At 51.9% G+C, this 22,348-nt stretch overlaps 6 protein-coding genes across 6 annotated transcripts; 3 read left to right on the top strand and 3 right to left on the bottom strand.

Moving 5' to 3' along the window:
* Nucleotides 1–1,196: 1,196 nt before the first annotated feature.
* Nucleotides 1,197–2,099, top strand: CTRU02_204496 (phosphoglycerate mutase family protein; the record flags this gene model as incomplete). The annotated part of the gene is made up of 2 exons (XM_036720969.1): nt 1,197–1,758; nt 1,879–2,099. The coding sequence occupies 2 exons, from the start codon at nt 1,197–1,199 to the stop codon at nt 2,097–2,099; spliced, it is 783 nt and encodes a 260-aa protein (XP_036586953.1).
* Nucleotides 2,100–2,281: 182 nt separating this feature from the next.
* Nucleotides 2,282–4,148, bottom strand: CTRU02_204495 (t-complex protein 1 subunit epsilon; the record flags this gene model as incomplete). The annotated part of the gene is made up of 5 exons (XM_036720968.2): nt 2,282–2,743; nt 2,796–3,912; nt 3,965–4,013; nt 4,074–4,091; nt 4,145–4,148. 5 exons carry the CDS (start codon nt 4,146–4,148, stop codon nt 2,282–2,284), a joined length of 1,650 nt encoding a protein of 549 aa, XP_036586952.2.
* Nucleotides 4,149–4,686: 538 nt separating this feature from the next.
* On the top strand, nt 4,687–7,277 carry CTRU02_204494 (elongation factor Tu GTP binding domain-containing protein; the record flags this gene model as incomplete). Its single annotated transcript, XM_036720967.1, has 4 exons — nt 4,687–4,987; nt 5,064–5,771; nt 5,822–6,022; nt 6,073–7,277. 4 exons carry the CDS (start codon nt 4,687–4,689, stop codon nt 7,275–7,277), a joined length of 2,415 nt encoding a protein of 804 aa, XP_036586951.1.
* A 1,576-nt stretch (nt 7,278–8,853) lies between these two features.
* CTRU02_204493 (hsp70-like protein) lies at nt 8,854–11,150 on the top strand (the record flags this gene model as incomplete). Its single annotated transcript, XM_070204388.1, has 5 exons — nt 8,854–8,988; nt 9,094–9,175; nt 9,246–9,357; nt 9,417–10,905; nt 10,962–11,150. 5 exons carry the CDS (start codon nt 8,854–8,856, stop codon nt 11,148–11,150), a joined length of 2,007 nt encoding a protein of 668 aa, XP_070062151.1.
* A 497-nt stretch (nt 11,151–11,647) lies between these two features.
* Nucleotides 11,648–13,244, bottom strand: CTRU02_204492 (salicylate hydroxylase; the record flags this gene model as incomplete). Its single annotated transcript, XM_036720965.1, has 2 exons — nt 11,648–11,705; nt 11,764–13,244. 2 exons carry the CDS (start codon nt 13,242–13,244, stop codon nt 11,648–11,650), a joined length of 1,539 nt encoding a protein of 512 aa, XP_036586949.1.
* A 6,225-nt stretch (nt 13,245–19,469) lies between these two features.
* Nucleotides 19,470–21,329, bottom strand: CTRU02_204491 (alpha-amylase; the record flags this gene model as incomplete). The annotated part of the gene is made up of 4 exons (XM_070204387.1): nt 19,470–19,564; nt 19,586–20,038; nt 20,120–20,944; nt 21,116–21,329. The coding sequence occupies 4 exons, from the start codon at nt 21,327–21,329 to the stop codon at nt 19,470–19,472; spliced, it is 1,587 nt and encodes a 528-aa protein (XP_070062150.1).
* Nucleotides 21,330–22,348: the final 1,019 nt, after the last annotated feature.

Here is a 22,348-nt window from a genome sequence, read left to right as displayed (position 1 = left end):
ACATGATGAAAGCGCTTCTATCTTCGAGTGAAGGACCTCCTCAATGGAAACATACTGGTTTGAGAATGTGATTTCACTTTATTACTACGGCAGGACGCAGGTGTCTGACCTCAGTACTGATAGGCTTTGTAAGTTGAGCGGTAGCCCTCTACGGCTACTGGGGATTCTGCTCCAGGTCATACAAGCCCGGATTCTGGTGTTTTTGGTTAGCTTCATTGCTGCTGTCTTCATATTCTCATTCCTCTCTTGCCCATCTTCGGCGTGATGTGTTGTTTCCCTCCTGATCCTGTATTTTTCTTCTGGTTCGATACTGGCTATTTTTCCTTTATATGACCACAAAAAGAATACTTATAAGAAAGTCGAACCATAGTGGCTGCCAACAATATTTCGTCCTTATAGGAAGGCATCTGGCTTTGTCAGCACTAAAGGCGTTTCGTACCAGTCTCAGTCACAATACATGCTGCAGGCTAACTCAACGTTAGAGACTGCACACTACTATAAAAATGTAAATTACCATAAGCAGTAATCCCGAGAGCTACGACGAAGTCGGCCATCATCTCGGCAAGAGACTTAGTTGCCCGAATTGATAACCCGAATCTGTTAGTCGGCCCAACCGCACCCGCCGGATGTCAGACGGGTGTGACCCATCTTCGCCCCAGTCATCGGCGCCGCTACGGCGGGCCCATTCCTTCTGCACAATGCAGAGTGTTGCCAGTTTGCCTCGTTTGAGTCATTTCAGAAGGTTCCTCGTCCCTCCATAATCCCCGTATCCGTCTAGGAAGCAATCCACACTGGGTGCACTCCTCCCAAACCAAGGAATCTCCCCGAGACAGGAGCCATTACGTCGCCCAAGTGGCTGTCTCGAGAATGCAGCGTGCTTTTATAATTGGATCGTGAATAACGGAAACCCCTCCTCCACCAAACAACCTGATATTCACCCTGATTACTTTTTTCCTATACTGTGAATAAATAGACCACATCACATCTTCTTCCTTTTTTTTTTTTTTAGACTTGCAAAGACGTTCTCATACATTGTCGCTTCTCATTATTCCCACACCCCGCGAAACACGTCATTCCGTGTTGGTCCGTTCTCGTATAGAACAAGAAACTACATCATAGACATTTTCCAAATATTCTCACTGCCACATCAGAAACAACATCCTGCTTCGCTCACCCTCCAAAAACAGAAAAAAAAAATGGTTGTTCAGGTCCACCTCGTCCGCCACGCCCAGGGCTTCCACAACCTCTGCGTTGAGAATGAGTCCATCCGGGACCCCCTCCTCACGGATTTGGGCAAGCAGCAGTGCGCCGCCCTCCGCGCCGCCTTCCCTTACCATGACAAACTTACCCACCTCGTCGCAAGCCCGCTGCGCCGCACCCTGCACACCTGCCTTCTCGGCTTCGGCTCCGACGCCGCGGCGCAGGTCGGCCGCGGCCTGAAAGTCATCGCACTGCCCGAGGTCCAAGAGGTCTCCGACGCTCCGTGCGACACCGGCTCCGCCATCTCTGAGATCGAGGGCGAGTTTGAGGGCCGCGTCGACTTCAGCAGGGTCCCCGATGACTGGATTGACAAGACGAGCCCGTCGTCTAAGTGGGAGCCCACGCTCGAGAAGCTGGAGAAGAGGGCCGCTGAGGCGAGAAGGGCGCTGAGGGACCTCGTTGGCGATGTACAGGGCGACGAGCACGTCGTTGTCGTTACTCACGGCGGTTTCCTTCACTTTCTGACGAACGATTTCTTTGGCATTGCAAATGGAAAAGGTATGTCCGGTTTTTTTTCTTTTTTTTTTTTCCCTCTTTTTTTTCCCCTCTAATCTCACGTCCGCATGCACATTTTTGAATAAAATTGGTGAGAGACCGGTTTTGCTTATAAGAACACAGCGACGGGCTGGGAGAACACCGAGTTCAGATCGTACAACTTCGTCGACAGCACCGGCAAGGACGAAAGTGCGCACCTCACGGAGACGCAGGAGAGCTGGGAGCGCCGCCAGGGCGAGAATGCTCGTCCTACCCCTGAGCAGCAGGCTGAGTTGCAGCGCACCTTTTACAGAGATATTGAGCCGTACCTCAAGTACAGCGCCGAGAGAGGCTGGATGCAGTAGATTTAGACACATCAGAAGGATACGGATAGACCGGCGGCGTCTTGGGGGAATTCGAGGACTGGTATTGGTCTCGACATTGAGGGCCTCTCTATTTGCATAGTACAAAGCTTGGTATAATCTCAAACACCATAGACCCGTCTAGAACCTATTTTCCGTTCATCATCATTTTTTACTTTACTCTTTTAAAAGTCCTCCTCGCCAGACCCGGCAACGATGACGTTGTTCACCTTCAGCACCATCCGGCATAATTGCGTCGCCAACATGAGCTGCTGTCTCTTGCTGATAAGGGGGTCGATGACGAAGGCGTCCTTCATGTCGTTGTTACCGCGGGCCATGCAGTCCACACCAAGCTTTCCGCGGCCCGAAGGGCCGGCCTTGACCTGCTGGCTCTTCACCTCGGCCAGAGTAGCGATGGGGTTCAGACCGCTGTTCTCGGCCAGGGCCATGGGCACGGCGTCCAGGGCCTCGGCGAACGCGCGCATGGCGTACTGCTCCAGACCGGGCGTCTTAACGGCGGCGTCCTCGACCGCCAGAGAGCAGGCAATCTCGGCGGCACCACCACCGTAGACAACGCGGTTATCTCTAACCAGGTTACGCACAACGCACAGGGCGTCGTGAAGAGAGCGCTTAGCCTCGTCGATGATCTGGCGTATGTTAGCTGTGCCCATGCTGCGGAAAGGTGCGTCATTAGCTTACCATCTTGTTGCTACCACGGACAAAGACGGTCACCGCACGAGTGTTTGCGCACTCCTCAATGACCAGCATCTTTTCTCTTGTGGTGCCAAAAGTCATCTCCCTGACGCGGCCAGCCGTACCGAGCTTCTCGGGCTTGAGGTCCTCGAACCGGGGCACGATGCGGCCGTTTGTCGCAATAGCAACCAGCTCGATCTCTGGGCCGCCAACCCACCGCACGGCAGGGAGGTTGTTCTGCAGGAGAAGATGGTTTGCCTCGTCATCAAAGCCCCATTGGCAAAGGGCCAGGTTGGCGCCGGCATCCTTGATCTGCTGAATCATCTCAATAAACTTCTCGCGCTCGTAGTTTTGCAGCTTCTTAAACTCCTCAACACTGGTAATGTCGAGTCTGTGCTTGGTCTTGGGCTTAGGGGGCTCAAAGGCGCACGTCAGGATAGCAATCTTGGCGTCCTTGACCTCTGAGGGCATCTGGGGGTGAGAGAAGTCCTTGTCGATAATGACACCCTTGACGAGCATGGTGTCTTCCAGAGCTCCTCCCACCTTGCCATCGACCTTGATCAGCTCAAAGTCGACATCTTTCCGCTCCAGGTCGGCAACGGAGAGAACGGCATCTACCGCAATCTTGGAGAACTGGTCGTGCGCCTTGGAGACGATCTTGCTGCCCAAACTTGTCCGTGCAACCTTCAACAGGTTTCCTGTCTCTTCTCTGCTGAACTCGATAGTGTCCGAGATCTTGTCAAGCTCCGACACAGCGATGTCGCAAGCCTGGTCGTATCCGTCCGCAATACGGATGGGGTGGATTCCCTTGTCGATGAGCTCCGCCGCCTGCTCCAACAGAGCGCCAGCAAGAACAACGACACCAGTCGTACCGTCACCAATCTCGTCATCCTGTGACTTGGACAGCTCTACCAACAGCTTGGCGACGTGGTTGGAAATCTCCATCTGTTGCAGAATTGTGGCACCGTCGTTCGTCACTGTGATATCTCCGTCGGGGGAGATGAGGATCTTGTCGAGACCGCGGGGGCCCAGTGAGGTCTTGACGATGTTCGCTACCGTACGGGCGGCGAGAATGTGGTTCTTTACGGCCTCGTTGCCATATTGTCTCTTCTTCTTTCCCTGACTGCGGGGAATCAGCTTTTGCCTCCTTTTTCGAGATGGGATGCAACACATACTCTCTGACAACGATGAAGGGACGGCCCTGCTCATCCTTCGTCACGACCGCTGGAGTCACAATTTGTCAGTATGGTCTGAAGCTACAGGTCGTTTCGGCGCCTAGCTTACCGTTGGCCAAATCCAAGTCTAGACATTTTTGTTAGCTATTGTCAAAAAATCAGGAGATGCAAACTACATACTCATAGCCATGGTGAAGGTCCTCGCACTCTACTAAAAGTTCGGGTTGGTAGTGCGATTCAACTAGGAGCGGCGCCGGAGAAATCAAGGTATCGTGCGTTGAGGGGGGTTGAGCTCCAAGGACCGGGTCGTGGTGGACCAAAATTTCTGAATAATTGGTGGTGCCTACCATTCTGGGGGACCAGAAGCTTCGGTGACCGGGGGTGAGATAATCCGGCGACTCACCGCCTAACAAAGCCTACCGGGAAGGCAACAGCACCTGAGGTACCCCGCCATCGACGTGGTTGCCCCTCCATGACCAAGTAAAGCCCCACGCATCCCACCTCCATTACCAGCACAAGTGCCGTCATTTGCAACTTTCTAACCTGACCAGAGACAGGTACGACTCACACCACCAACACATAAAAAATTGGCGGCAAACACGGCATGCAATAACATTTTTTTCTCCGTGGTTCTTCAATTCTTTATATCTCTCACGATACCCACCTCAGTTTCTTTGCACTACTAAATCACCGCCCATCAGCTAAGCAAAGGAGTCACCAACATGTCGCGCCACCAGGCAGTTCGCAACCTCGACTATGAGGAGGTCCTTGATGAATATGACGCCGACGACTACGAAGAGGAGAATGAAGGCGATAAACTCAGCCCCGAGGACCGTGAAGCTATGGCCCAAGGCACTGAAGCTGTGCGAAGCGCTCTAGGTTCCGACGCAGACAAACTCACGACACAACAGATCCAGGATGCACTCTGGTACTACTTCTATGACATTGAAAAGTCGGTGTCTTATCTCAAGAAAAAGTACATCGCTCCACCACCCAAGCAGGAGCCCAAGAAGACCAAAGATGGTAAGTTGGTTTCTTTCTATTCATATACTGGTTTTCCGTCAGGTAGCGGCAGTAGCAGACGTTGAGCGTTTGGCAGATGGCTTGGGTTTCTGGGGGTTTGACAGCAAGGCGATGGATGACGCTGGCGTCGTTCCGATTTCAGGGTATCCAGTTCCCAGGATTGCATCATTATCTGCAGCTTGTTATTTCCACGGCATATCTTGGATGGGCATTCCCAAAGACCGACATGCTATTTTGACTGCTCCTCAACCTCTTCCTGGTGGCCTGCTTGGCGGCGGAGAGGGGCAAAAAGTCTCAAAGCTCCAGGCACTGGCAGCCGCACGGAAGAAAAAGACGGATGCCAATAAAACAGACGACAAAGTTGACCGGGCAGAGAAACGAATGTCTTCTCTGGCGATCAATGAGTCGTCCAAGGAGAATGTGAGACTCGGTTCAGGCATCCTGGCCAAACGGCAAAAGCTTTCCGAAGAGGCAAAATCACAATCCTCGACACTCGCTCAGCCACTGCAGCAAAGCTCATCGGCTGGGGAAGCATCCTCGGACATGCAGATTGACTCAGTGAAAACACCATCTACGGGGGACATTGAACAGACTGAGGACGAATGCTTCACTGTGCCGTCTACGAGACCATCTGCCTTTGCTCGGACCCTCTTTGGACCTGCTCAAGACTCTGCTGCCGCCCCTCAAACGTACAACATGCCATACATGGCTTCTTCATCTTTCGTGCCCAGTGCTTTCTCCCAGCCGAGCCCTGATGACATCGTGATCGCTGCTCAGGCGAAAGGTTCGCGATTTGCGAAAACCCAGTAAAACGCTAACTCTAATACCTTCCAGCGGGCAATAAGTTCGACGCTGCTGCTGCCAAGAGCGCAACGAAGAAAGTGGCCGCCAAGGCGAAGACCAACGAAGCACCTGCCGGAGAAATGAAGCAGCTACAGCTTGACGATTCGGCAGCACCCAAGAACAAGAAGCTTGATGTGTTGAAGGAGTTCGAGAAGAGCGAAAACAAGAGGAGCGCAAGTTTCGTGGTGGTTGGTATGTCAATGTTATTATTTCCACATCTGGGCACCATTAACATGCGGTAGGCCACGTTGATGCAGGAAAGAGTACTCTGATGGGCAGATTACTGCTTGAACTCAAGTATGTGGAGCAGCACTTGATCGACCGGTATCGACGACAGGGCGAGAAAATTGGCAAGTCATCATTTGCACTTGCGTGGGTGATGGATCAACGAGAAGAAGAACGCGAGCGTGGCGTCACCATTGATATCGCAACAAACCAGTTTGAGACAGATAAGACACGGTTTACGATTCTTGACGCTCCTGGTCATAGGGATTTTGTTCCCAATATGATTGCTGGAGCCAGTCAAGCAGACTTTGCGATTCTCGTCATCGATGCCAACACAGGCGCTTTTGAAAAGGGCCTGAAGGGCCAAACGCGGGAGCACGCCCTTCTTCTTCGTAGTTTGGGCGTCCAGCGCGTCATCGTTGCCGTCAATAAGCTGGATATGGTTGGCTGGTCTAAAGACCGGTTTGATGAGATCTCGGAGCAGGTCACTGGATTCATGAAGGGCAACGGCTTTCAACTTAAAAACGTCACCTTTGTTCCCATATCAGGACTGAATGGCGACAACTTGGTGCGGAGGCCGGACGACGAAGGCCTGTCATGGTATACTGGCCCTACCCTCATTGAGGCGCTGGAAGAGTCAGAACCGATGACGAGGGCACTTCAAAAGCCATTCCGTATGTCGATATCGGAGATCTACCGCACGCAGCAGAGCCAAGTGACCGTCGCTGGTCGGATAGAATCCGGAACAGTGCAGAACGGAGAGTCACTCATTGTGCAACCCAGTGGAGAGCCCGCCTCAATTCGATCGATTGAAGTTGACTCTGAGGTGCAAGAATGGGCTGTTGCCGGTCAAAACGTTAACATCGGTCTGTACGGCATCGACCCGATTCATGTGCGTGTAGGCGACATAATCAGCAGCAAGGCGGCACCTATCGAAACAAGCGACACACTAACGATGAAGGTACTGGCCTTCGACCATCTGATGCCGATGCCTGTGGACGTTCACCGTGGCCGGTTGCACGCTGCTGGCCGTGTTGAAGCTATCCCAGCGGTGCTCGATAAGGCGACAGGAGTCACTCTCAAAAAGAATCCCAAGATCGTACAGCCTGGCAAGGTTGCCAGGGTAGTCGTCAAGCTAGAATCCAAAGTACCGTTGGAAGCTGGACAGAGAGTTGTGCTACGAAGTGGTGGAGAGACAATTGCCGCAGGGCTACTCGAGTAAAACGGCGCAGAATTGAAAGAAAAAAGAAACATGTCATGGATCGTATATATCGCCTGTGAAGATTTCGTCATACTACTCTGTGTGGGAAAAGCTGTATCAATGCATGGGGCTGCGACAGGCGGTGCTGGTGAGGCTACATTAGAGTTAAACGCAGGAAATAGAGTGGACAGCAACTTTAGGTGACACGCAGCCAATAGAAGTGTGCCTATTCGAAGAGAAGGGCGATTTGAACAGCTTGCAGGAACCATGGAGTTGGACGATGTGGCCTCCTCCCGTAAGTGGAAGGATATTTAAAGAAGCACGGTGAGCTATGATTTGCCAAAGTTGACATGTGTCCCCTTTCCCACCTTTGAACTACATGTCGCAGCTGGCTCCGAGTCAAGGCTTGCTGGAGGGGAAAAAAGGCGCTGTCGTGTTGGCGCCACGCCACGACAACGCCCACGCCCCCGGGAGAGCATGGGCCAGCAGCCGAAGCTCAACCCCTGCGTGGCCCCTCATGTTGCCCCCTCATCTAAAGGCGAAGACGGGATGGCACTGCTTAAGGCACCTTAAGTGAGGTAAGGTATGCTGCCTAGCCTTGTGGTGTACCTGAATGGACTACCGTAGTTACCTTATGGGGATATAACTCCTAGGTACCATTTTGCCGCAACCGCCCCCCCACAGCAGCAAGTGGTGGGAATATTCTGGAAAGGAAAAGAGCATGAATTGTTCCGAAATGGAGGCTAGTTCAATCAAGTTGAGGCCACTCTGTTCGGTTTTTGGTGTTTTCAAATAGAGAGGCGAAGTGGCTTTAATTAGGTGCAACCTTGGATGCATTGAGCAATACCCTCCAACGTCCATTGACCTTTGTTGGTGGGATCGTGAGTCACTTGTAATAAGTCAGGTAGTCAGATTGCGGCGTAGAAAGCAACAGAAGCACCTGCCAGAATGAAAAGGAAAGGCCACGTTCAAGAGTTCCAAGGGGGACCACCTGTAATCGAAATCTCCAGAATCGCAGCCTCCGTGGGGCTCCCCCCAGTCCGGACGGCAGGCAGAGCGGCAGCGGTGAGGCGCTCACCTCGACTCCCGTGGCTAGGGGCGATCTTCACACGGTACACAAAGACTGTGCTGGTTCAACGGAGAATGGTCTCCCGTCCCGCTTGTTGCACCTCACTCAGTGCTTTGCATTAGTGCATCTCGATCCCCAGTACGCCTGCATTTAGGGACCACACAGTGAGGATCCACAAGGGGCACCCTCACTCAAGAGGAAGGTACCCCTGTCACGTGTGGCGCCTTCCTACGTGAAATCTGGCCTTTTGTGCAATCTGGACACCTCAACTTTTTTTTTGGAGAAGGCATTCATAAAGCCGCCTGCCTTTCCCTTCCGTCACCACCTCTTTAACCCTCCCAATTCACCAACTGCAAATCACCTCAATTCCATTGGGTGTGTCGCTAGAAGGGAATCAGGAAACCTTCTCTCGCGTTTTTACTGAACACTCTACTTTCTTTTCTTTTTGCAACACAGCTAGCTTTATCAAAGCTTCACGTTGCGTACATATCATATCTAGAGGGGAGCTTCACAGCACCAACTCTCAAAATGTCGAGAACTCGCAACTCGATGGCCTTGGGCTTCGGCCTCTTGGCCTGGATGTGTCTCCTCTTTTCGCCTCTGGCCTTTGTCCAGACGGCTCAGGCTCAGGACACTGAGAACTACGGCACCATCATCGGTATTGTAAGTTGGACCCCAATCACTTCACTCCTCCCTTTGTATTATCGCCCTTGAAGCGGTGACCATCTTGCACCATGGTAACAAACCATGCTAATTCTTTCGGCTTAGGATCTTGGAACTACATACTCTTGCGTCGGTGTGATGCAGAACGGAAAGGTTGAGATTCTCGTCAACGACCAGGGTAAGTCTTTCTAAATGGCTGGCTTCCACCAGCTTCTGCATGCTGTTCAATGAGCTTTGGCTGATGATTCAAACTACAGGTAACCGTATCACCCCGTCTTACGTCGCTTTCACCGAGGAGGAGAGACTCGTCGGTGACGCCGCCAAGAACCAGGCCGCGGCCAACCCTTACAACACCATCTTCGACATCAAGTGAGCAGTGCCTACGATTCTTTACATTTCCAGCTTCCGTACTAACTGTGATTTGCCAGGCGTATGATTGGCCAGAAGTTCTCTGACAAGGCCGTCCAGTCCGACATCAAGCACTTCCCCTACAAGGTCGTTGAGAAGGATGGCAAGCCTGTCGTCGAGGTCGAGGTCGCCGGCGCTCCCAAGAGATTCACCCCCGAGGAGATCTCCGCCATGATTCTTGGCAAGATGAAGGAGGTCGCCGAGAACTACTTGGGCAAGAAGGTTACCCACGCCGTTGTCACCGTCCCCGCCTACTTCAACGACAACCAGCGCCAGGCCACCAAGGATGCCGGTGTCATTGCCGGTCTCAACGTCCTCCGCATTGTCAACGAGCCCACCGCCGCCGCTATCGCCTACGGTCTTGACAAGACCGGCAAGGAGAGCCAGATCATCGTCTACGATCTTGGTGGTGGTACTTTCGATGTCTCCCTTCTTTCCATCGACCAGGGTGTCTTCGAGGTCTTGGCTACCGCCGGTGACACTCACTTGGGTGGTGAGGATTTCGACCAGCGTGTCATCAACTACTTCGCCAAGTCCTACAACAAGAAGAACAACGTCGACATCACCAAGGACGCCAAGGCCATGGGTAAGCTCAAGCGTGAGGCCGAGAAGGCCAAGCGTACTCTCTCTTCCCAGAAGACCACTCGCATTGAGATCGAGGCCTTCTTCGAGGGCAAGGACTTCTCTGAGACTCTTACCCGCGCCAAGTTCGAGGAGCTCAACATGGACCTCTTCAAGAAGACCCTGAAGCCTGTTGAGCAGGTGCTCAAGGACGCCAAGGTCAAGAAGGAGGATGTCGACGACATTGTCCTTGTTGGTGGTTCTACCCGTATCCCCAAGGTCCAGTCCCTCATTGAGGAGTACTTCGGTGGAAAGCAGGCCTCCAAGGGTATTAACCCTGACGAGGCTGTCGCTTTCGGTGCCGCTGTTCAGGCTGGTGTTCTTGCCGGCGAGAAGGGTACTGAGGAGGTCGTTCTCATGGACGTCAACCCCCTGACTCTCGGTATTGAGACCACTGGAGGTGTCATGACCAAGCTGATCCAGCGCAACACTCCTATCCCTACCCGCAAGAGCCAGATCTTCTCGACCGCCGCTGACAACCAGCCCGTCGTCCTGATCCAGGTCTTCGAGGGTGAGCGTTCCCTGACCAAGGACAACAACCTGCTTGGCAAGTTCGAGCTTACTGGCATTCCCCCTGCCCCCCGTGGTGTTCCTCAGATTGAGGTCTCCTTCGAGCTTGACGCCAACGGTATTCTCAAGGTCTCTGCCCACGACAAGGGCACTGGCAAGCAGGAGTCCATCACCATCACCAACGACAAGGGTCGTCTCACCCAGGAGGAGATTGACCGCATGGTCGCCGAGGCTGAGAAGTACGCCGAGGAGGACAAGGCTACCCGTGAGCGCATTGAGGCTCGCAACGGTCTTGAGAACTACGCCTTCTCTCTGAAGAACCAGGTCAACGACGAGGAGGGTCTTGGTGGCAAGATTGAGGATGAGGACAAGGAGACCGTAAGTTTATCCAATTCACATAACCTACAGTTACAGGCGACTAACAAGAACTATAGATTCTCGAGGCTGTCAAGGAGACCACCGACTGGCTTGAGGAGCACAGCGCTACTGCCAACACCGAGGACTTCGAGGAGCAGAAGGAGAAGCTGTCCAACGTTGCCTACCCCATCACCTCCAAGATGTACCAGGGTGCCGGTGGCGCTGGCGAGGCCGAGGACGAGCCCCCCAGCCACGATGAGCTCTAATTTCATAGATTTGTTGTTGATTCGTTCGGGATTAAAAAGAGACAGTACCCAAAGATTCCATCATGCACTTTCGTCTCTGGTGTTGGCAGGTTAATCGGCGTCGGCAGCATGGAGCATGACTCCACCATTATGTAAAGTATACAACGCATAAATGAGACCTCTTGAACACAAATATGACCCGCTACCCGTGACCCATGTGGCTTGAGTAGAAACACTTTTGCACTAAGCGTCCAGATTCAACATGTTATGAGTCCCATGGTTTTACTAAGGAGTCCCATTAAGTGTCTTGGGCAATTTATTGTGTCGCCAAAGTGAAGCAACAGTCTGAGCAGTTTAGGTTGGCTCTTGTGGGTTGTTGGTCTTTGCAAGAGGTTATTTCCATGTCAAGATTACAACCCGAGTGTGCTCTTTCTTGTTAAAATCAAAACCGCTGAGTAGGGTACATTGGCTCCTAAGTGCTATACAATGTTTGGATGAACCAAACCTTTTTTTGCAACTTACACCTCGACGTTGAAACGCCCATCCATAGGCCATGCATCTTTGCCTTGCTTAGTCCTGCGTTTCCATTTGTCAGCCGTTCATATCAAAAACTCTATAACAAGAGGTAACTCACTTCAAATCAACGCTGGGGGTAAGCCTTGCGCTCCCATATCGCAATAGCTTGTGATACCACGTCGTTCCCATCCAAACCGACCCCGCCCACGACGCTACCGCGGCCATCTTCTTCGACCTAGTTGTCCTGCTGCGCGCATATTCTTCGAGAGCGGCATGGAAGCCGTCTTCCGATGTACCATCTGTATCCGTAGGCGACGAACAATGCTTCAGAAGCATGCTCGCCAGCACAGTCGCATCCTCCACTGCAAATCCGGTGCCCTGGCCGCTAGTGGGCAGCATGAGTCGCGCGGCATCACCGATGAGAACTATGTTGCTTCCACCGCCGGCCCACTGGATCTCGTCCTCTTTCCAGGCGCGCTGGCGGAGAGGTGTGTGAATTATGCGGTCTGCTGTGTTGAGCATCATTTCGAAGTCGCCTGTGAAGGGGTGCCTGGCGCGAAGGCGGGAGCGGAGAATGTGGGCAGTGGCGGACACGGGATATTGGCCAGGCACGATCGCCCCTAGCCATGGTTCGCTTTCCGAAGAAGGGGAAGCTGCCGACGTGACAGAAGTGTTTGGTTCCCCGGAGGCAGGAGTATCTGGTGTTGCTGATTCGGGGAGAACCAAATCCCATCTGAATTTTCCCTCTGGACACGGGCCCGTAGACAGAAAGCCCTCTGGAAGAAAGACGCAGTGCGTCTCATTGAAGGGACGCTCGGGGACGTGAGTCGAGGGAAGCTTGTCGGCAGAGGATATTCCGTAGATGCCCGTCATGCCCATGGAGTCCGGCAACCACCGCTCTTCTGCGGTGTTTGGATTCCTTAGGGCGAGTATGTGGCGGCGGACGGGGGAGTAACCGCCATCCGCGCCGACGAGCAGGTCGACGTCCGTATGTGTACCGTCCGCAAAGCTCACGCGGGTTTGGTCCCTACCTGGAGGCGACGGAGCGTCGAAGCGGACGGCCTTTTTGGACCAGCGGACTTCACCACCGAGTTCACGTACGCGGTTCACAAGGAGAGCTTGTAGGTTTGCTCTCTCGAAATACATTACGCCAGTCTGGAAATCATGAGACCAGAATGCATTTCTGGCCGTTTTAATATGTTGGAGCTCGTTAGATTTGCCATTGTCCTTGGGAGATACAGAACTAAACCAGAGGGCTACGTCGTCGCATTCGTAACCGTGTTGCTTGATCACGTCACCGAGGCCGAGAGAGTACAAGGGGTGTAGACCGTTTGCGAAGAGGCCTACCGAGGCGCCGGCGCGTTGGTGATGAAGAGCAGTAGAGGGTGAACCTGGTCCTGTTGCCGCTCTTTCGGCAGTATTTGGCGTGTTCGGAATCGGAACCGGGGGTGGAGACTGATCAAAGAGGACCGGACGGTAGCGGGCGCGGAGGACGGGATGGGTGAGGACGTGGAGGGCGAAAGTCGGGCCCGCGATGGCGGCGCCGATTATGCCGATTGTCTTCGGGACTGGGGCCGTCATGGGGTATGCACTGGGCATTCACGTTCTAAATACGAGATTGATTGGGGCTAAGTTTACAAAGAGGTGGAACTTGCAGTATATAATTCATACCTGCGGGGAGGATTTGCGAAGGATTGCGAATTACTCCGTGTTCGATCCTGCATATTCCCTCATTTCTCTGCTTGATTCCCGTCGGGGACGACGCCCGGGTGGCCGCTGCTAGTATCCCAGCCTGGAACTCGTCCAATCAAGGGTGCTGGAATGCTCCGGGGTGGCTTGTTCCCTAGTCTCTGCGGCGCCGCCGTAGGGCTGCATCCTCCGCAAAAGCCAAATGATGCTCAGCCGCAGCCAGGCCTCGTAAAGGTGAGCGTCGGGATAGAAGATTTGGCGTCGGTTTGTGCGAGTCACTGCCATGCTGCTATGTCTGGCCAGAAAAGATACTATTGCAATGTTCGATGGCACTGGGTCTGTTACTGACTCGTGTGATAATCAAGGAGATCTTGCCACGGTGCTTGCTTCCTTGGACTGGCTCCTATGGTGATGCCCCCCCCCGTCGGAGCCTTGGGCATAAACCACGCCGGCCCGTCAATAAGCAGATACGATATGATATGGTGACTAACATGATGACCTATCATATCTGAGAGGTTAAGCATAGTCCGTTCGAATCTCGGTTTTGGGACAGATTCTAGATATATGTACACGGATTTCACTTTCCCATTTGCGGATGTGTACTAGGCTGGGTTGTTGCAGGGTGTCCTCCAAGTATATGTCTTTATAGTAGTTAGTCAAGGGCCGAGTGTAACAGTTAGTTAAGCAAAAGAGATGAAGACCATGAACCAAAGATAAGTAGGTGAACTGTATCCAAGGTGTCTCCAAGGTCCTCCGATATCAGCAGTGAACTTGTCAGCTTCATCTCTGAAATATCACAATGGGCTTGAGTATCTCATCACATCTCATCACTGCATATCAATATGTGGATATCATGGCGATTGTCATACTATATTTCTCTTTTTATATTACATGGTCTACCATAATGTCTCAGGCGAATGGGGTCAGGTGTGTTCTTCAACAGTAATCCCACGGTGAATATTATTATAATGGCATCTCCCAAAGAGCCCTGATTTCTCAATACTTGAACTTCCGGCACAAAAAATTAAGCCGTATTTTCTTATTGCAGAGTATATGTATATATATTTGGCACAGCTAGAATGATGTAAAGCTCAATGGGCTCAGCAGTCTTCATCAACGTCACGGAGAAGTTCTGCCTCTCGGTGCGATCCAACTACGACGGGTTATAACTTCTCTGACTATTCACACACCAGTGCGGTGCGAATCTGGCGGCTAGAAAAGGCGCTTCTGCGCCCTGGTGAAAGGCACGCCAAGTAGGCTTGGGGTGTTGGAGTGGGCTATACTGGAGCATGATCATGAGGGAAACGACATGACACAAGGCAAGCTGCGCACTGGGTGAGGTCAACGGTGACCTGGTTGGTGATGGCGGCTGAGAGACGACATATTGGTAGCCGCCAAGTCTTTCCAATGGAGGAGTAGTATATTGTGATGGTGATGGCACAGCACCCGAGAGATATCATGCTTTTTTAACACCTCACAACTACAGAGGCCAATTTCAGTCAACAGTGTTTCTCACCATTATGGTATCTGGCTCAAGAGCGAACACCGAATTTTCGTCTCTGCGACTGTATTATTTCATCACGGGTTCAATTCATACATCCGAAGGAAGTTTCGCAAGAGCAGAAGTCGCTCAAATTACAACGTGGGTGCTGCTGACATAGAGTGGTCTCGCTCTAGCAGAAATCCCTCCAAGCTGTGTTAGCGTTCATGAACCTTGGACGACTTTTAGACGTCTAATCGTGCTAGGCTTTGATTAGTAGTAGTACACGTCTCTATCGGAAAGTGTCTTGACTATTCTTTTGTTTCTGTCCGCCTTTTATTTTGGTTTTTCGACTTGACCGCTACTTAATCTGAAGATGCCCGTTATTCTGTCTCCTCAACTCCGCTCCATCCCAACTTGCTGCCGTGTGTCATTTAAAGCTAAACCTAAAATGACCAAGTTTAATTATGCACCGATAATTCGGATTGATGCTGCGGTCGTCTCTTTAAGATTGGCAGTGTGCCATCGCACATAGCGCATATCCTGGCAGTTCGCTAGGTGAAATGACTTCCGTGGAGTCTGGCCACTATTGCCCTTTCACTGAACAAGAGCTTGACCTCATACACTATCTCCCAATCTGGACCGAATTTTCTTCAGAGTTCCTTATTCAGTCTCGAGTAAGGACGATTTTCTGTCGACCGAATAGCAGGCATTGGAAGAGAGTCTAAAAAACAAAATAAATAAAAACTCTTGCATATGTTGGGACTAGCTGAGCAAACAAACGCGAACGATCTATTTCGTTGTCTGTTGTAATACTGGCGGCAAGTCAATCTCCTTGCAAGATGGTGCGCCGGGAACATGCAACCCGGGGCTTTATCCTACCTTATCGTAACTTTCAGTTGGTTCTGCCCCGTCCACGCAAGTTTCTGCGTTCTGCTTTCTAAGCCGACCTACATCCAACACATATGAATGCCTGGCTCTTAGCTTGCGGCAGGCCTGTCGTAGCCAAAGTCCAAAAAGAATATCTGGTGTCTGCGGTTGCGGCGTTTCAACATCTGGTGGCTGGCTGATGCAACATAGGATAAGGCATACCCACCGCGTTCCGATGATATCAATCATCATGAGAACGCCCTTGAGATTAGGGAGTTGAAAGGCGGTTCTGATTTATGCCGTGTTAGAAGTTGCAAATGTCAAAGCTCGAGTTTCTTGTCCAACATACACATGAACGCAGCAACTGTTCCTTGAAAGACATCATTTGACGATGATCTTTTTTGCGGTCTAAACTTTATAGTAGCTAGGATAAGCAGATAGTTTCACTGAGCGCGCGGCGATTCTGTGGGTTGGAAAGTTGAAACGGTTGATAAGAGTAGCATTGCTACCCTCTAAAGTGCGTGTCGACCAGGTCTCCTGGACATCCGACTAAGCTTAAACAATTTCCGGACGAGGCTGAAATTGCAGCCGCAGTATCAGAAACGTGACGTTTAGAGAAAGTTAACAGTATGTTTACAGATGAAACTTTGGCAAGTTGAACCGTTTGGTTTTGAGACGAACCAGCAGGGAACGCAAACCTTCGACATCGACTTTCTGTATATATATATATAGGACTCTGCGTACGAGCATCACGCCGGCATTGCGGACATGGAACGAATGATTATCATCTACCCGTTCTAAATTTCCACCACGCTACACTAATAAACACTGGACACAAAGTCAGAGTATGTAGGGAAGCATTAGTTCAAACATGTACGATCTATCATTCAGGGATAGATGGTAAGAGGAATATGGCCTGTGAGACCGCCCTTGTATCTAACACGAAGCAGCAACTCACACCGCAAAATTCAATACAGCAAAGCCGTTGAATTAAGACAAAAGGCACGCACACCGGACCGTACGCGGCTTCGTCGGACATTTTCCTCGAGTTGACATGGAGCACAGAACCACAATTCACACTTGACACGCCGCCGATCCCTAATATCCCAACCATCAGAGTTCAATAACCTCATTTACAGCTCCTCACTGTCCCACTCAGGACAGGCGGCCCTGTTCATCGAAAGTCCCGAGAGAGGAAACGAGAGAGACGTTGAGAAACCGATCGACGGAAGGCCTCCCGGAGCTGGCAATACATGGCGCTTCCCACTCGATGGAGACAGTACACAGTCTCCGACCCTCATTGGAGATAAATCAAAAAGTCGAAAGGCGAAGCCGAAGAAGGCTCCATGCCGCCCCAGAACCCGGCGAAGATCACAAACAACGCTTTGCTGCGGTTGTAGCGGTAATGGACCAGGTTGCCACGTAGGGCTTGCTTCATGGGCATATTTTTTTGTTTTTTTCCTTCTTCACTTTATCAAAACATCACGAGAGAGGAAGTAAACAAGATCTACAGAAGCCCACATGCGAAGAATCAACGTTATTCCACCCATACGACGAGGTGGGCTCGGAATGTGTTGTGATTTTTTTTTTCCCTTCCTTCCATGGCGATCTGCCCTCCTAGCTTCATTCTCGAAATCTATTATTGGATTCGATGGCAAGGCTATCAACATGAGAGCGCCCACTTGACTAGCTTCCTTCGAGGAATGATGTGCCGGCGCTCATTATGGGATGCCGAGCATTAGCATACTAGTAGCTACCGGGCATCCCACCGCCTTTCCACCCTTCCGTCTCCCCTCCTCGCCCCCTTCGGCTACCCGTTTGAAACGGATCCCCTGATGGGTATAGGCGAATGGATATAATAGATAATGCCATGTACACTACTACTACGTAGATTGCGGTATCTTTCTCGGCGTTTACGCGCCGCAGCAAGCGAATGGGTGCCGTTTTCCGCGGAGCCTTGTCCTCGCACTTTTTACCCTGAGCTAGCTAGCTAGTAGCTTGCCTATTATTACTGGCTGTCTGAGGGAGGGGCGGCGTTGATTATCGCCGAATGAAATTCCCAATCTATTTCGCGTGTGTATATATGTGTGTGCCTGTATTGGGTGGATGCGTGATCTACCCAATATCTGGTTTTAATCATCACCTGCACACTCATTAAAGAAGGAAAAAAAAACGGTCTCCAATCCAATTGTCCCTCCCCTCTCTACCTCCCTTCTTGTCCCCCCCCCTTCCCCCCTCCGACTTTTGTTCTAATCGGCCTAACAACGGATAAAGATGCCATTGATGTCGATCTCTTCGTATCGGACGGCTCAAAAAAACGACCCCCCCCAAAAAAAAGGTCCCCTTGTGGGCTAAGGTTGCATGCACTACCCTCTCCGTCTTACGGTTAGCATAATTCCCTTCCCCCCCAATGCAAGGCACAACTCCACCCGACCCGGTCCAAAGCAAAACTGGAGCATCAGGGAACTGGAGCAAACTGGGTCCCGCCCCTCCCCTCCCCATTCCATTACCATCCCCATCTGTCCCGACTTGTCCGACAAAGACCAGTCCGATCCGACCGTCACATCGAAAACTACCCCCTATTCTTTCTTATCCCCGGGAAGGGGGGAGAGAAGGAGGAGAGGGGAGGAGGAGAGACAGCATGTGTGGCGTTGGATGTATGGGAAAACGGATACAAGGGGGACAGACAGACCCACGCTTTTACACTTAACCGACTCGGTTCTTTTTTTTTATTTTTATTTTGTGGTCTTTTCCTTCGCATCACGTATGGTCTCTCTTCTCCTTGGCTGGAAAATGTATTCCAAAGGGTTCGAGCACAAGGTAAGGAGGTAGCTTGTAGGTACTAAACGTACCCACCGGCCCCGGTTTTGTGAGAGGACCCAGTCAATTTACAGAGGGACGCCGCCGCCGCCCGACGGGGAACCAACCCGAGAAAATAGACCAGACAAAGAACCAAAAAAAAAAAAAAAAAAAAAAAGGAAAGGAAAATGGGCGGGAATTGCTATGACAAATGGCATTCATGGCTTCTCTCAATTCGCTTGGACACGTATTCCGGGTGCGCCCCGCTTCTTCTCTCTTCTTTCTCTTTTTGGCCTTCACGTGCCGAGGCCGACAAGGTGCTGGTGATGCTGTTGGCCCATTGTAAATGGGGAGCATACTACACCATACTACACTACAGGTTCATGCATCCTTGGCAAGTCTGTCACCATGTACATCATGTATATGCCCTTGAGATATGTGGTTTGTTTTGTTATTCCAAAATTAAGACTTTGTTTTCATATGAGATATGTGTATGTGTGTATGTGTGTGTATGAATGGTATCACTGCAACCTCAATCTCAACCTCTGCGCCTGCCAAAAAAACCTACTTTACAAAGTATATATACGTGGGTGGGTGAGGACACACACGCGCGCCTTTGTGACACTTTCAAAAACTCATGGGTGGACGTCCGAATAAGACCAAAAACATGCATGAGAGAGAGAATACATTACTCACCGGACCACACGAGAGCTTCGCAACTTGCGGGGGGTTCGGGAGGATAATTACAGAGCGTGACTTTTTTTTTTTCTTGTTTGGAAACTTTGGGACATTCTCCGTCGTGCGGCACCTTTGATTATCCAAACTCCTCGCGAACTGGGTCATTGATAAAAAGACGAAAAGCAAACATGTGTGTCCGGGTCGCAGTACACCCGATTCCGCCCGTCCGTGTGTAATTAACGGTAAAAAACACATACACCTAAACCTTTGAAACGACTTTTCTGCCTCGGACGGTAGATATTCATCGCTTAGAACAGGACGGCGAAGGAGACGGTAGCAACAGAAGCCACGAGGAGGCTCAGGCTGGTGCCGAAGGCCGAGGCGGCGCTCTTGCCCTGGCCCTCGGCGGCCTTGGAGGCCTCGGTGGTGCCGTTGGGGCAGAGCTTGGTGCCCTCGAGGGCGGCCTTGGGGATGACGGCACGGGGCTCGCCCTTGTTCATGTACAAGGTGACGTTGCCGGTGCCATCGGCGGTGGAGGTGCCGCAGGTGGTGATCTCGACGACCTCGTCACCGGGGTTGAAGCCACCGACGGAGAGCTGGTACTTGTCGCCGTTCTCGCCCTTGTTGGTGATGCAGAAGACGACCTGGGCGCCGCTGGGACCCTTGCGCACGCACAAGTGGGTGTTCTCGACGAAGAGCTGCTCAGAGCCGGTCGTCGCGAACTTGTTGTCCAAAGCCTGCAGCTTGTTACGGGCGTGGAGGAGCGTGCTGGTCAGCTGGTACAGAGGCGCCTTGGTGTCGTACTTGGACTGCCAGAGGGGCTCACGGTTGAAGGGAGTGGAGTTGCCGTTGAAGTGCTGCTCCTGGCCCTGGTAGACTGTAGCAAGGTGTTAGTGGGTTTTTGTTGCATGTCGTCATTGCAGACATGTTTTGGTGGGGAAGCGTCATCTGTTCTTACCAGTAGGAATACCGTCAGTCAGGAGGATGTAGGCCATTGCGTTCTTGGCAAGGGTGATGTCCGTATCGTAGACGGCGAAGCGGGGCATGTCGTGGTTCTCAACGAAGGAGCCGAGAGCAAAGATGTCGGTGCAGCCATCGCGGGTCTGGCTACGGAGATCGGCGAGGTTGTTGAGGTCGCCGTTGAAGAAGACGGACATAAGGGGGTAGTACTCCATGTAGTTGGGCATGCCGGGGAGGAGGTTCAGGGTCTGGTAGCGGCAGAAGTCCTCCTTCTTACCGGTCAAGATCTCGCCGAAAGCGAAGACACCGGAGGAGTTGACGAAGCGAGGCAGGAACTCATCGTTGACGTGCTTGGCGGCATCAATACGGAGACCGTCAATGGAGTAGTTAGCGACCAGTCCCTTGACCCAGCTGCCGAGCTCCTCGTAGACGGGGGCCGTGTCGGTGGCCAAATCGGCAAGAGCGACGCCGTAAGGGTAGAGCCAGCAGTCCTGGTAGTTGGTCGAGTTCTCCCACTCGGTAACATTGCAGTAGGGGTGGAAGTACTTCTCGTCGTTGAAGGGGTTGAACTTGGAGTAGTCGAGCTTGGGCGGGAGGTTGTCGAGCTTCTGAACCATGTTGTTGACGACAACGTCAACCATGATGTACATGCCACGGTCGTGCAGAGCCTTGACAAGGTCCTTGAAGTCTTGCTCGGTACCATACTTGGGGTTGAGGGCGTAGTTGTCGAGGGACCAGTAACCGTGGTAGGCCTCACCGACGGCAGTGTCATCGTCCATGTTCTTGACGATGGGGCTGATCTGGACGGCACTGAAGCCCATGTCTGAAAGTCATGGTCAGCGAGGAGTCCTCGGTAAGCTCTCAGTGAAGAGATGGGTGTGTAAGTGGATAACTATTCGGATATAGGAGGGAAGGGGGGGAAATGAGCCATCAAAAGGTGAAGTTGATGATGTGATATGGGTGAAAATATTAGTATGTTAGCATCATCTCTTACCCTGGATGTAGTCGAGCTTGTTGGTCAGACCCTTCCAGGTACCGCCACAGAACTTGTAAAGCTCACACTGGTGGTCAGTGGTTCCATCATCGTGAGCGTAACGGTCAATCATGACCTGGTAGATGGATCGTGACTTCCATTCCTCAACGTCGGCGGCCTGGACGAAAGCGCTGAGAGCCGAGACGGCGGCCCACGCCAGAGTTGAAGCACGCATATTGACCAAGTGTGATGTTGGATTTGTGAGAATATAAAAATTAACGAATGACTGCGCCGCTGGAGGGCGTTTAAGCTAAAAAAAGGATTGACTTTTGACGACGTCGTGCGATTCTGCGTACGTGAAGGAAAGAATGTATAGGGTCAGGTAGCAGTTTGCGGCGCGCACACACGGCGATATAGAGTTTTGGAGGAACAACAGAGAGAGGAAGAGAGAGACTGGAAGAGTCGGGGATGGGCCGAGAAAACGAACGAATGGGAGTCCCCTGAATGATGAGAAGATTGATGGTCCCCTCCTTGGCGACTAGGAAAAGGGGTGGAATAACCGGGCTTGATTAAACGAGTGACTGAACGTCGTAGCGTAGGGCGTGGAGCCGAGGAAAGCGGAGGGGCGAAGCGCGTCCGAGACTGGCAAGAGTACATTGGCATGACAGCAACGACAGTTGATACGAGGGGGCAACTTGGAAGCTAGATGGAAAATACGGGGGTCATGGTCAAACAACAATCAAGCAAATGCGAGCTATCCGTGCCGTAACTGTGGGCGATTCTGCCGTGGACAGCGCGGAGAAAGGCAACAACAATAGGTCACAGGGAAGTGGCAGTGACAGAGACAGAGACAGAGACAGAGCAGAGCAGAGCTGGCCGTGTATTCCGGGACAACTGGGCCGAAAAAAGTACCATGTATGGATCATGGATGGTGATTGGGATGGGCGACGACGATGAGATCACGGTTCCTGGCTACTGCGGACTACTGTAAGGCACAGGCACACACAAGAACAATTATGGAGGAGATGGGTGCTGTGAGAGACTAACATAGTAGGTACATGATAGAGTAAGAGTAGCGTGACCCGTGTAGAGGGTGTCCATGCCTTCTTCGGGCGACATGGGATGAAGGGGGTGGGGCCCACTTGGAAGCCAAGATTGTCAATAACCATGACCAACAAGTGGTCGACACGGGAAATTGAGCCCAGGCGAGAGAGACACGTTCAATGTAAAGACGAGACGACAACCGCGTATTAA

Source organism: Colletotrichum truncatum, assembly GCF_014235925.2.
Source record: "Colletotrichum truncatum strain CMES1059 chromosome Unknown Contig_0002, whole genome shotgun sequence".
In the NCBI taxonomy this organism is placed as follows: Eukaryota; Fungi; Ascomycota; class Sordariomycetes; order Glomerellales; family Glomerellaceae; genus Colletotrichum; species Colletotrichum truncatum.
This window is presented reverse-complemented; position numbering and strand designations above follow the sequence as displayed.